This window comes from Sciurus vulgaris (assembly GCF_902686455.1).
Source record: "Sciurus vulgaris genome assembly, chromosome: 8".
In the NCBI taxonomy this organism is placed as follows: Eukaryota; Metazoa; Chordata; class Mammalia; order Rodentia; family Sciuridae; genus Sciurus; species Sciurus vulgaris.
The window spans coordinates 140,903,941-140,918,034 of NC_136468.1; the positions used below are offsets into that span (position 1 = coordinate 140,903,941).

The following is a 14,094-nucleotide window of genomic DNA, read 5'->3' on the forward strand; positions in this document are numbered from 1 at the left end:
TTATCCCAATTTAGAGATGAGAAAAAGCAAGAAGAGGTGAGATGGCCTTGGTAAGGTCACATAGCTGATAAATGGGAAAGGGATTCTCAGATGGGACCTGGACGCAAGCTGCCTGCTTCCAGGGCCCGGGCTTTCAACCCTTCCGCCGTGTTTTCTGTGTTTAACTGGGACGATCTCCAGGACAGACGAGGGTGGTGACTGCAGCCAGCAGAGTGCAGCTGCGTGGACGGCCGCTACCTGGACGCCGCGGTGAGCAGGAAGCACACGCAGGTGTAACTGCTTCTGTGTGTGCATAGCTGCAAAAGATCCAGGGGCAGTGTCTTATCTCCTAGGAGGGGAAGCGGGTCTCTGGGGACAGGAAAGGAGACTTTTTACTACATACCATACACTGTTTTTGATGTTTTGAACTTTGAATCCTATGATTATGTTTCCTATTAAATAATAATGAATAATTCAACAATGGTCAAAGATTGGGGCACATCTGAACACATACAAAATCCTCTTTAAGGCAGGGAACTGTGGGTGAATGGGCCTGTGGGTGTCTTGTTTGTTAGGGTGCCCTAACAAGGCCTGGGTGGCTTCAACAACATAACGGAGTGCTGGAGGCTGGAAGCCCAAGGCCAAGGTGTTGGCTCCTTCTGAGGCCTCTCCCCAGGGCTGGAGGCTGGAGGCTGGCCACCTTCTTACAGTGTCTTCATATCATCTCCGTCAGTACAAGTCTATGTCCAAATGTCTTCTTGGCATAAAAGGAATATTTCATTAGGGCCCACCCTAGTGACTGCCTTTTAATGTAATCGCCTGCTTAATGTTCCTATTTTAAATATAGCCACATTTAGCCAGGCAAAGTGGCCCAGTTCTGTAATCCCTGTGAGCTGGGAGGCTAAGGCTAGAGGATCACTAGTTCTGAGGCCAGCCTCAACAACTGAGTGAGACCCTGTCTCAAAATAAAAATTAATTTTAAAAAGGGGGCCTGGGGAGATAGTTCAGTGGTAAAGTACCCCTGAGTTCAAACCCCAGTAACAACAACAAAATACAGCCATTCTGAGCTGGGACTCTAACACACATTTTGAGGGACACCATTTAACCATGTTAGGGGAGCTGTCCCAGGGCCATCGGCGACCTCTGACCCAGTTTCTCCACTTCAACACTACCGACATTTGGGGCCACATAATTCTCAGTCACGCAGCCGTCTTGTGCCTGGCAGCTCACCTAGCGACGTCCCTGACCTTCATCCAGTAAATACCACTTGCACCTTCCCCACCAGTCGCTGCAACCAAAGAAACACCTCCAGAAATCGTGTTCACCTCCTGGCAGGGTGGGCGAGGCAGGAAAGAAAGACGGACAAAGCAATCCGAGACACGTCAGCACCGGCACACACCAGAAGTGACAGTGAATAATGCAGGGTGGGAAGGCCACTTTCAGCAGGGTGGTCGGGGAGGCCCCTCAGAGGAGGTGACCCTGGAGTCAGGCTCTGAGTGATGTGACAGGGACAGCCCAGCGGACAGCAGAGGAAGCCTGCCCCAGGCAGAGGCAGCAGCAGTGCCAAGGCCTGAGGAGGAGGATGCACCCCCAAGTCCCAGGGTCGCGGGTCCACAGCAAGCGAGGCGGAGAGCTGGAGAGGTGGGGCAGGAGGCAGAGCCAACAAGCCCAGGATGTGCGAGTGACAGAAAAGCCATCTCAACTCCAAACGACAAGTGGCAGCTCAAGACTCCCAGCCGCCGGGGTGATGGTTGTAGAATGAGGATGAAGCTCCGCGGCCGCCATCTTTAATCCATCTTGGCCTCCAAAGAGCCTGGCTCTCCTTGGAGGCCCAGGTGTGGGGCTCCCACAGGCCCCTTCGTGCTGGGAGCCACATGCGAATTGGCGTCTCTGGTGGAGGGAGGATAAGCCGAGGAGGAGGATGAAGAGACTCCCAGAGTCCCCGGGCAAGGTGGCTCAGGCAGCCTCACACACGGGCCATCCAGCAGACCCCAACACTAAAACCTTCCACTATGCTAATTCAATATTAAAACCACCCCACCCCCTGGGTGGACGCTGGGAGGCCCGGGAAGAACAGCTGTGCTGTGAGCCATTAGGGGGCCCCTGACAGATGTGTCTCCCCGCAGCCCCACCCCAGCTGCAGATGAAGACCTGTCCCTTTCTTCCTCCTAGACAAGGATTGATGAGGCTGCTCGAGAGCACTCAGACAGGCAAGGAAAGGCTGCGAACCTCTTCCCAGCCTGCAATTTATCTTGGGGGGGCCTATTCACATCGCCTCTTCCAGGCTGGACTATGCTCTGACCCGGCACATTAATCTCTCAGAATAAAGTAATAATAATCAAAAAGAGGGAGATGGACGGTTGCCAGGGAGGCATTAATAACTGTCGCCCACACCTCGGGGGCGCAGGGAAGGGGTGTCAGGGCCTGTCCCCTCCCCCTCATCTGGGTAGCGCTGTTGGAAGGAGAGAGAAGTAAGGTGGCTTTGGCCTGGATTTGGGGGAGTCTTACCTAGAGGGTGTGTGGGGACTTGTCTGAGGAATTCCCCAAACAAATGTGGGAAACTCACAAGGGAAGGAGAAGGGCCGAATAACAGGAGTTGGACAGGTCTTGAGTTCAATCCCAGCTTAGCCAATTATAAGCTGTGTGACCTTGGGTTACTTCCTTCACCTCTCATTGCTTGGTTTTCCTCCTGGTGAGATGGTAAAACATTTCGGCTTCTGTGGGCAACAGTTTACGACCCAGAAAATCCCACGCTTAGGTCTCTTCCCAGAAAAATCTGTGTTTCCATGGATGCTTATACACGAAGCACACATGCGCACGGGTCGTAGTAGCTAAAACGTAGAACTAGCCCAGCGTCAACTCGCGGGGAAGTGGCTCAATAAATGATCTCTGCATATAACGGACTATGATTCGACCACAACAGGAACGAAAGGCGGGTCCCGCCACAACCCGGGCAAAGGTCACATATGACGATTCCACACACAGGAACTACCTAGGACGGGCGAGCGTGGACCTGGTCGCCTGGGGCTGGCAAGACGCCGCCCGAGCTTCACGAGCCTGATGCTAGAAGGAAGCAGGGGGCGGGCGGGGCGGGGAGCCGGGCCCCCTCCAGGGCTGACCCCACGTCCACTGTGCCCGTGGTGCCACACGGTCTCCCTGGGCGGGCGATCTTTGCCAAGTTACTTGTTTTCCTCTCTGGAAAGAGGTATCGGCAGCATCCACCTCTGCAGATGGACCAAACAGGACAACCTCTCAGTAGGTTCTGAATGAAGACAGGGATTTGTCTACCTGGTTCCTGAGAGGACTGCCATGCCTTCCCCAGAGGCTGGCCCACAGCTGGGGTTCGGCCAACATTTCTAGAAGGAATGGTGTTGCTGGACAGGCTGTCTGACTCCTGGTGACTGATGGCAGTATCAGCCATGGAGATCACTATTAGCTTGGCCACTGGATTTCTTTCGAGAGTTCCTTCATGGCATTTCCTAGCAGAGGGGAGTGGGTAGTCCTTTGCTTGTAGATTTTGATTTTCACGACAGACTTGTTTGGATACCTACCACACACAAGAGCTGAGCTCAGAATGGAATCCAAACTCTCACTGTACAACTGGCCAGACTAGTCATCTACACATCCATCCATCCATCCATCCACCCACCCATCCACACATCCATCCATCCATCCACCCATCCATCCATCCATCCATCCATCCATCCATTCATTTATCCTCCCATCCATCCATCTACCCATCCACCCACCCATCCATCCACCCATCCATCCATCCACTCATCCATCCATTCATCATCCACCCACCCATTCATCCATCCATCCATCCATCCATCCATCCATCCATCCATCCATCCATCCATCCATCCATTTATCCTCCCATCCATCCATCCACCCATCCACCCACCCACCCATCCATCCACCCATCCATCCATCCACCCATCCATCCATTCATCCATCCACCCACCCATCCATCCATTCATCCACCCATCCATCCATTCATCCATCCACCCATCCATCCATTCATCCATCCACCCATCCATCCATCCGCCCATCCACTAATGCATTCTCCCGTCCACTCCATAATCCCCCATCTCTCTCTCCCTCCCCACCCCATGCAGCCGTGCACTCCCCACCCTCCTCTGGATCGATCCACACATCCACCTACCTGCCACCCAGTCACACAGGGCATCCATCTCCCTCCGTATCCATGCACCACCCCACGTACCCACTGGGACAGACACACACCTGGTGACCCCTCCACAAACAAGCTGGATTCGTTAGCTTCCGGGAATGCAGGGTGCACATTGTGGGGAAGTGAGGGGAAGTGGCAGGAAGGACAACTGGATCAAGTGTTTCTAGAAAGACTCCTCTGGCTGCAGGAAGAGAACGAGGAGCGACACACCGGGAAGGGCTGGGTCTGCCCATGGTAAGGACGAGGGTGGGGGCCGTGGGGTGGGGAGGAGGCAGCTCTTGTGGGGCTCGCCATTGGCTGAAGCCACCTGGAAGACACTGGACACGGGAGCCCCCGTGTAAATGCACACAGGACACCTGTAGTCTCAGTGATTCTGGAGGCTGAGGGAGGAGGGCTGCAAGCGTAAGGCCAGCCTCAGCTCAGCAACTTAGCGAGGCCCTAAGCAACTGAGTGAGACCTTGTCTCAAAATCAAAAGGGCTGGGGACGTGGTTCAGTGGCAAAGCGCCCCTGGATCCATCCCCAGCACCACATTCACACACAAAATGCACACAGTCAGCCTCCTGGGCAGAGAGCAGGGTGGAAAAGATGGACAGTTTGAAGTGGGAGATGTTCAACCATAAAATTACCATCCCCACATTAGAAATGAGGTGACCGAGGCACAGAGAGGTCAGGAAACTCATCCAAGGCCACACAGCTAGTAAGTGCAGAGCTGCCAGTCATGAAGGGTAAATGACATCAGCACAGGCCGAGCAACCCTGACCCGACAATCTGAAACGCTCCCAGTGCACGTTTTGCGCTCAGGTTCGCTGACGCAAGTGGAGAATCCCACACCTGACCTTGGGTGGTGATCCCGTCAAAACACAGGCGCACGGAAAATATCCTTCCAGTTCCCTCAGGCTGTGTGTGTCGGGAATGCCGGACACAGTTGTGCACTCTGCTTCGATGCAGGCACAGTCCCCAAGTCACCTCCTACGCAGAAGCGAATATCCCCATATTTGGGACGCTCTGGTCCCAGCACTTAAGGCGGGGGACACTCAGCCTGCACGCTGGATCCTGCGCTCTACGCGGCGCTGGGTTCGAGGCAAAGCACTTGGCTCCTCCCACACCAGGAGTTCCTATGAAGGTGGCACCGCGGAGGGCGGGCGGGGGAGTCAGAGAGGTCGTCACCTGCCCCGAGTCACACAGCGAGAGAGGTGTCCAGGGGGTCCGGGATGTGGCTGTGTCTGAGGGGGATGCCGGGTGTGACATGGGCCATGCAGCTGCCTGGAGTCAAGCGCTGGGGCCTCCTGGAACCGGCGTGAGCTCGGGCAAACGGTAATGGCCACGACGGGCTGGGGAAGCACGGGCGGCTCGGGGCTTCCTTGGCCTGGTCCCTCCCGTGTAGCTGTCTGTCCCCACGCGGTCTTGAGCTGTGGCTTTGTCTCTGAACACCTCACCTAGGTCGGTGCCCGCTGGGGAGGGGAGAAGAGGGCTGGGCGGACCCTGGCTCATGCGCTGGGTCAGCTGTCACTTCCGATGGAGGCCAGTGCCGACCTGCTCTCCGCCAAGCCATGCCTGGGACAAATTCTGAAGTTGCTAGATGGTTGTTCCCATGGAATGGGAAGCCGGGACCGGAGGGCTTCCTGCCTGTCTGCCTCCGTCCTGGCTCCTTTCGGGTCATCTCAGCGTCACTAGCAGTCACACTGTCCTGCGGGTGGCACTTTGCCTGGGTCTCCTCCGTCCTCAGAACTTCCATCTGTTTGCCAAGACCTCTTTGTCCAGTGCGGCCTGAAGGCCCAGGGCCCACTGCAAAGCATCCCTGCTGCCTCCACCCCTCCCGTGCCCGTGGCAGACATCACCAATTGATCACAGAAACCTTCCCTTCTGAACCTCAGCCCCCTTTACAAAATGAGCTCCTGGAAATCGCAGGGTCAGCACCTACCGAGGCCACCCTTCCCCGCGACGAGCAGGACCACGCCTATGTGCTTTTTTTTTCCTCCTCCCTCTGGTGAAATTGAGATGAAAATTGCATCAGAGAAACTTCACATTGAGTAACTTAGAAACCATACTTGGAGAGTGTGCAAGAAGGCAGTGCCCACAGCCACCACGCTCAGCGTCCAGGAAGGACCACGGCTGGCAACAGGAGCCAGCTCAGGTTCTGTGTTTTGGACAAGCTGACCTCGGCTCTGCTCTCACCCACTCTTTCCTCCTCTGAAAGGCACCCAGGATCCCCTGCACAATCCGCATGGCCGCAGCCAGGACCTACCTTGGACTTGACAGCCAGGATGATCTTGGGCAGGGCCACGATGAGGCACTTGAGGGCGATGGTGATGTACTTCAGCACAAAGTCTGCGATCCCCACGATCCACAGCAAGTCGAAGAAGTCCAGCGTCTCCAGGTTGGGCTTCAGGAAGATGAGGCTGGGGAGAACCAGAGAGCCAGGACGTTCACCTGGGGCCTGGCCTTGGCAGCTCTGCCTGTGCGATGGGAGCCTCGTAAATATTACCTACGGAAACAGCGCTGACCACTGTGTCCCGTTCCTGAATCTGCAGCAAATCTGCTGTGTGACCTCAGGTGGGTCTCTTAACTTCTCAGAGCCGCGGTTCCCTTGGGGTTTACATGAGGAGATTGGCTTGGAGCATCGTTAAGGTCCCCAAGAGTCTTTACAAAAGTGGGCGAAGGAGGGGAGAGGGAAGTGGGCGAAGTGCCAACCCTGCAGAGGACGCAGGTCCTGGGCGACACTCCTCACCCAGTGCATATTCACTCACTAAATCTCCCTCTCCCGCGAGCATGGCTTCTCTGTATAAATGAGGACTGGGGCTTGGAGACCTGAGTCTGCCATTCCAACGTGAGGGTGTTGGCATCAGACAGATCAGAACCTGAATTCTGGCTTCTCCACTCGCTGGACCCGGGTCAGTCCAGTTTTCTCTGCAAGCCCCGGGGTTCTCGTTAACATAATGGGAACCCCACCCTCCCTGACAGTATCAACGGCAGCTCGATGAGGTCACAGACGTACCACAGACCCTGCCAGGCCGTGGTGGCAATGGTGGCAGCAATTCCAGGAGGCAGGTGCGTTTACCCCACCCCCCTGCAGATGAGGAAGCAGGCACAGAACGGTAAACGGGCACAAGGCGTTGTAGATATAAGGGCGGAGGCAGATCAGACGCAGGCTCCCGGGTGACGCTCTCCCCGTCCTGAGTGTGCAGCTGAGCTCCCCGGCTCGTGCGAACCCATTTTACCTGCCCGTGGCCAGGCACCTTAGACCTCACGCTCCAGATCTGCACGTCACTCTTTGGAGACACACAACAAGCAGTTTTCAAACTGGCAGCGGTCCACGGACCACACTCTGAGTAGCTCCCTCTCACCAGCCGAGGAGGAAGGTGTGAGTCATGATAGGAACGTGGCAAGAAGGCCTTGACCGCTCACCTCCTCCGGGCCTGCTCTGTGCACTGCGTTCCACCTCCCTGTGACTGTCAAGCGGGCACTGAGATGAGCCCATCCTAAGCGCGGACACTGGGCCCTAGGAGGGGGAGCCACCGGCTGGCGGTGTCTCAGCTAGAATGTGGAGCTGGGGGAAACCCGCGCCTCTCCTGCCTTCCCCGGGATTAGAGGCTCTGAGCAGAGGCCAGGACGGGTCCCGTCTGTCTCCGAAATACTTTCTGGTCTGGCAGGAAGGGGTGAGGATGGAGGGCTCTGTTTCCAAGTGTCCGGGAATCGATCCACCTGGCTCTTCCTGTTCTTTAAGCATCTAGAGCAGGGAGAAAATCCAAGAGGACCCTCTACTGGGGCAACTGCTCCTGACACGGGCAGTGGGGTCCACATTCCAGCGTGTCTCCGTGGGACCCTCACCTCCAAGTTCAAGTGGACATCCAGGCTGTAACACAGGAAGAGGGCTGGGGCCCTGTGCACCCCTCCTTCCTGGGGACCCCCAAACTGGCTGGCTGATTGCTTCACTCTGCCAAGTCTTTTTTTTTTTTTTTAATATTTTTATTAGTTGTTGATGGACTCTTATTTAATTTATTCATATGTGGTGCTGAGGATCGAACCCAGTGCCTCACACATGCCAGGCAAGTGCTCTACCACTGAGCCACCACCCCAGCCCCTGCCAGAACTTTTTGCTTCTCTGACTGCAGGATAACACGGATCGGCCTCAAGTGTTCCGTTTTATCCTGAAGCCACCAGTTGGTGTTTGACTCACCTATCTGGGTTTTATTCCGTCATCTTGGTGCTTTGCTGTTTCGGCTTTTGGTGGCGGTGGTGGGGGAGGGGAGAGGTGCATTTTCCCACAGACTGATGGTTAAGTTCGCTTATTTCTAAAATGCTCTATGAACTTTAATGGGCTGACAGATTTATGGTCAGTTTTGCTCATTAGACACCATCAGTAATTACAGTGATTAATCCTAAATAATATGACATGATTATATGTCAACTATTTTATAGTTCACCCAGGTCTTTCATGTATTCTATGATGCTAGGCCTTGTTCTGTAGCCTGCTCAGGTGGATCAGGCAAGAACTAACCAGCCCTGGCTTCTTGGGTGTGGAGAGATTATATTACTTACCAAAGGGCATGAAGCTGGCAAGCAGCAGAATTAAGGTCCTGAAGGTCGTTCGCCCTGGGAAGATTCAAGGTCACTGCTAAGGGCTGACTCTGGGGCTGGGCTCCTAAGGAAGGTGCTATGATCTGGACGTGGTTTGTGCCCCAAAGGTTCACGTATTGGGGTCTTGGTGCTCATTGTGACGAGACAGGTGGTGGGATCTTTAAAAGGCGGGGCTTAGTGGAAGGCCACTATGGGTCCCTCCTCTCTTTTTAGCTTCTGGTCTGCTGCTATCTGCCCCCAGATCCTCACCAGAACCAAGCCAATGTCAGTGCCTTGCCTTTGAACTTCTAGAACTATGAGTTAGATAAACCTCATCTTCTCATAAAGTACCCAACCTTGAGCATTTTGTTATAGTAATAGATAACCAGCCTCTTCCTTCTGGATCTAAAGCCTTGGTTTCCTCACCTGTTTGGTGAGGACAGTGTTACCCTGCTGGGTCTCTGGGAGGGCTAAATACGATGATGACTGTCGGCAGCACTTACAAGCACACTGAAGATGGGTGGCATCCAAAAGGACCAGGACTCAGCTCTGTTGCTTTCCTTTTAAGCCTCTCTCTCTCTCTTTCTTTCTGTGCTGCCAGTTTGACTCAGCCCTGGTTTGATGGGGCCACAGAGGTCTGAGCCTGGGCATATGATCATGCCCAGAAAATGGCATGAGCAGGAAACTCCTCCAAGCTTCTGGGAAACTCCACCTCCTCTCCCCGCCACCAGGACCTTGACCTTCAGGACCATGTGACTAAGGCAGGGTGTGAGATGTGTGCTGATGTCTTGGGATGAGCTCCAAAGATTGCTCTTCTGGGGCGGCCTCAGAGTGTCCAAACTACTGACTCCTCAAAGTCCATTTTCAAAACAGGGGGACGTGGTCTGAAGCCTGACTTGTTTCAGCCCTGTGTCTACACAGGCCCTCCCCCACCTCCAGGAGACAGCCTGCCTGCAGGCCTGGCGGCCCTCACGCTTCCCACACAGGGTGGTAACATTCTGGTAACCTTCTCTTAACGAGTTTCAAACACTTTATCTAAAACAAAGAGGTATGTTCCACTGACGGGTTGTTCTTTATTCTTAATTCTTTGTTGTTAGAATACCTGTTCTTATAAGTGATACAGGTGGAAGATGATTTTTTTTTCTACCTGGAAAACACACATCATCAAATTTGCCCCCTTGACCACTGTTAGGTGTACAGTTCCACAGCGTTAAGGAAGCTCACACTGTTTACCACGACCCAGCTCCAGAGCGCTGCATTCTGCACAACCTGAACCCGCACCCATCAGACAAGGGCTCCCTTGGAAACCACCTCGTAACTTTCTGTATGAATTTAACTACTGTAAGAACCATGCGTAAGTAGAATCCTGCAGTGTGTGTGTGTGTGTGTGTGTGTGGGAGGGGTTGTGACTGGCTTATTCCAATTTACAAACTATCCTCAAGGTTTATCCACATTGTCGCCTGTGTCTGAATTTCCATTCTTTTCTTTTTCAAGACTGAATAATATTCCACCGCATGGAGACAGCACATTCTGTTCACTCACCTGCTAGTGAACCCTTGGGTTGCTTCTATCTTTTGGCTTTTATGTGACCATTTTGAAATGTGTTTTTACTTGCAAAAAAGCAAGCTGCTGTCTTCGTGGTGGACTCCTGAACCTTGGCTGGGGGATGCCTCACTGATTTGGCATTCTCCAGGTGCACAAAATTCCGTGTGTGGTGCAGACCTGTGGTTCGGCTCACCCTCGGATCCTTCCACAAATAGTCCTCAGATTCTGCAAAGTCACATCTGGGGCATCTGAGCATGTGACCCTCCATTCTGAGATGGGGTCACCACTGCCACCCTCAAGGAAACCATTGGTCCTCGGTGGACTTTGTGACCTGGTCCTTCCGGCCGCAGACGCTTGGGCAGGGCCGGACCCTGGCCCACGACAAGCCAATCAGGGGCTCGCCTTTTTCTTGAATTTTAAAGGAGAAACAGAAACTGCCAGTGAGCGGCTCAGTCCTGCCAGGAGCCACGTCGGAACGAGTGTCCGCGACTCCGGCTGACGGGTTCCAGGCTTCCTCAGGTCCCAGCCGTCTCGGGCCTGGTTGTTCAGATTCTCCTAGGACTGAGGGAGCTCCTCACCCCTCGCTGGAGCAAAGCCTGATGTGCTAACGTCCCAAAGGGCGCGAGATGACGACTTTCCTCAGACCGGGCCGCGCATCCCTAATCCCCAGGCCTGAAATCTGAAATGCTTCAAAATCCAAAGCTTTCTGAGCGACCTGACCCGGGGGGCGCTTTGGGTCTAGGATGACTTTCAGATGGGGAGTGCTCAGGGGGCAAGGTCTACACCCAAATCTGAAAAACTCCAGCCTGGAACACTCTGTCCCAAGTATTTTTTTTGGGGGGGGGGGGGTCCTCTGTATAGTCCTCAGCATGGGCACCGGACGCACCGAGAGGCGGCGTGCGGATTTAAAGTAAAATGGTGCTAAATGAAAGTGCAAGTGTCACCCAGTGGCACGTTCTGGATGTCACCTTCTTTAACAGGCACACACACACCTGCAGAGAAACATGTTAACAGGTTGCAGTTGGGTGACAGGAATAGAGGCCATTTTGGCCTGTTTTTTAAATGTGTTTTCTTTCTAACATTTCACCACTTAAAATAAATTACCTTCAAAATCAGAAAAATAAATTACTTTAAAAAACCTGAGCTGGGTGTGGTGGCGCGCACCTGTAATCCCAGCTATCAGCAGGAAGACCACCAGTTTCAGGCCCGCCTGGACCACTTAGCAATACCCTGTCTCAAAATAAAAAAATAGAAGGCCAGGTGTGGTGGTGCACGCCTGTCATTCCAGCGGCTTGGGAGGCTGAGGCAGGAGGATCACGAGTTCAAAGCCAGCCTCCGCAACTTAGTGTAGTGAGGCCCTAAGCAACTCAGCGAGATCCTGTCTCTAAATAAAATGTAAAAAGGGCTGGGGATGTTGCTCAGTGGTTAGTGCCCCTGGATTCAATCCCTGGTACCAAAATAAATAAATAAATAAATAAATAGATAAATCAGGAGAACAGAGTTCCCGGGTCACGCAACATGTGTTTGGGGCAGGGGACTCTTGTTCCTGTCCAGATCAAACCAGACAGGATAGATACTTTTACCTCTTATTAAAAAAAGCACTGCTATTATTATAAAAAAGTCTGTCCATTACAAAAATACTGCAAGACATAGACAATGCTAAAGAAAAAAGTAATATTATCACAGATCTAACATCTGGAGGGTCACTGCTGATCTTTTAGGTCAGGAGTTCAGACACTTTTCCTATAAAAGGACAGATATGGAGCCATGTATGCCCACCTGTCATCCCAGCTACGCAGGAGGCTGAGGCAGAAGGGTCTCAAGTTCAAGGCCAGACTGGGCAACTTAGTGAAAGCCTATTTTAAAATAAAATATACAGGGCGAGGGGTGTAGCCTAGCATGTCAAGGGCCCTGGGTTCAATACTGCAGCACCGTTGGGAAAAAAAAAAAAAAAAAAGATTTTAGATATTTAGATATTTTCAGTTTTGTCTGCCATATGGTCTTTGTTCCAGTTAATTCGACTCCGTCAGCCAAAAGCACTCGAAGATCACGTGTAAATGCATGAATGGATGGTGCAGCTGGGTTCCATGATGTGTTATTAATTAAAATATGTGGATGGCTATAGTTTGCCCACCCTGCTTTTAGCATGTAACTCTAGAATTTTAAAACATGTACTAGTACAATAAAATACCTTTAAGAAAACTGTTACAGTCACAGAGCAGAAAAAAATAAAAATATACAAAAGGCTAAACTGTTCTAACCAAATTTCCAGAGCTCGCCCTACAGGCAATGCGGCATTGAGTGTCTTGTGGGTCTTTCTGGAAACATTCCAGACCTGCACTGTGTGCAGGTGCCCACTGACCATCCTGAGCACCGGAAATGTGATCAGTGGGTACAAACATCAGCTGTATGTGTAAAATGCCAGGTTACAGAGACTCAGTGCAGGCCAGGTGGGCATGCCTGTCATCCCAGTGACCCCGGAGGCTGAGGCAGGAGGATGGCGAGTTCAAAGCCAGCCTCAGCAAAGTGAGGTGCTAAGCAACTCAGTGAGACCCTGTCTCTAAATAAAACACAAAATAGGGCTGGGGATGTGGCTCAGTGGCCGAGTAGGTTCAATCCCTGGTACCCAAACACAATCCCCGCAAAAAAAATGTAACATATTTTACATTTTAAATAGAATATAAAATATGTTAAAGAGTTTTTATACTGATTGCATGTTGAAACGACAGTATTTCCGATACTGGATCGTCCCTCAATGTCCATGAGGGATTGGTTCCAGGATCTTCCACTGATACTCAAATCCAAGAAGCTCAGGTCTCACAGAAAATGGCACCATATTTGTCTATAAGCCATCACATCCTCCTGTGGGCTTAAAACCCTCTCTAGAGGACTAATGATCCCCCATGCAATGTGAAGGCTGTGTAGATAGTGCTGTCCTGCATCGGTCAGGGAATCAGGGCAAGAAGCACGGTCTGCACGTTTAGTGCAGATGCAATTAGTTTTTTCTGACAGTTTCCCACCTGCGGTTGGCTGAATCCACAGACATGGGGGCCGACTGTACTGGGTTAAATAAAATCTGTCAGGAAAATGACTTCTACCTGCTTCTTAACAATCGGGACACGTAAGACCCCGTGTGTGGCAGGTGCTGCCTTTCTACTCGCCTACCGCGACGTCCGTGTGTAACAACAGACTGGAACCTGAGAGCTGTGGCGTGACCCAGTGGGTGTGTCCTTCTCAAGCGCAGGGAGGTGTGCCCCCAGCCCAGCCCAGTCCCTGCCTTCCACGGGAAGGGCCCCCGCTCACCTGTTGTACAGCTGCTGGGAGCTGAATGTGTACAGCACGTACAGCGTGTTCCCTGCCAGGAAGGCCAAGATCCACAGGATGACCAGCACTGACCTCTTCTCCTGGAGACAAAGCGAGAGATCTGTGGGGATGGTGCAATGACAAAGGCGCACACGGCGGGACATTCTGGAATGTTCCCTGAGGAGTGGAACCTTCAATGTCTCACAGTTTGGGAGGAGGCAGGGCGGTTGGTAAAGGGTGGGATGCCAGCATTGTTCCAGTTCCCTGGGACCCAAAGGGTGGTCACGGAGAAGGGGTCAGAGTAGTGGACACCTGCATGAAGAACCAGCTGAAAAGGGGAGGAGCTTGTGGCAGAGACTCCAGAGCCAGATGGCTGGGGTGCAAACCTGTGGTCTGCTACCTGGGAGTGGACGGTTATTATGGTTCAGACATAAAGTGTCCCCCCAGATTCAGGCACAGGAAACACGAGAGACGGTGCAGGAACGTTCGGAGGTGAAGTGGTTCGTTTAGGAGGGCC

At 52.8% G+C, this 14,094-nt stretch overlaps 1 protein-coding gene across 4 annotated transcripts in view; it reads right to left on the reverse strand.

The window, feature by feature from the left end:
• RNFT2 (ring finger protein, transmembrane 2) overlaps positions 1-14,094 on the reverse strand; it is a 64,670-nt gene that overhangs the window by 37,643 nt on the left and 12,933 nt on the right. For all 4 annotated transcript variants that reach the window (XM_079152465.1, XM_079152466.1, XM_079152467.1 and 1 more), the window contains exons 6-7: positions 13,578-13,678; positions 6,418-6,571 (exon numbers count right to left, since the gene is read on the reverse strand). In XM_079152465.1, coding sequence (XP_079008591.1) covers positions 6,418-6,571; positions 13,578-13,678 — 255 coding nt within the window. The remainder of the gene's footprint in view (positions 1-6,417; positions 6,572-13,577; positions 13,679-14,094) is intronic.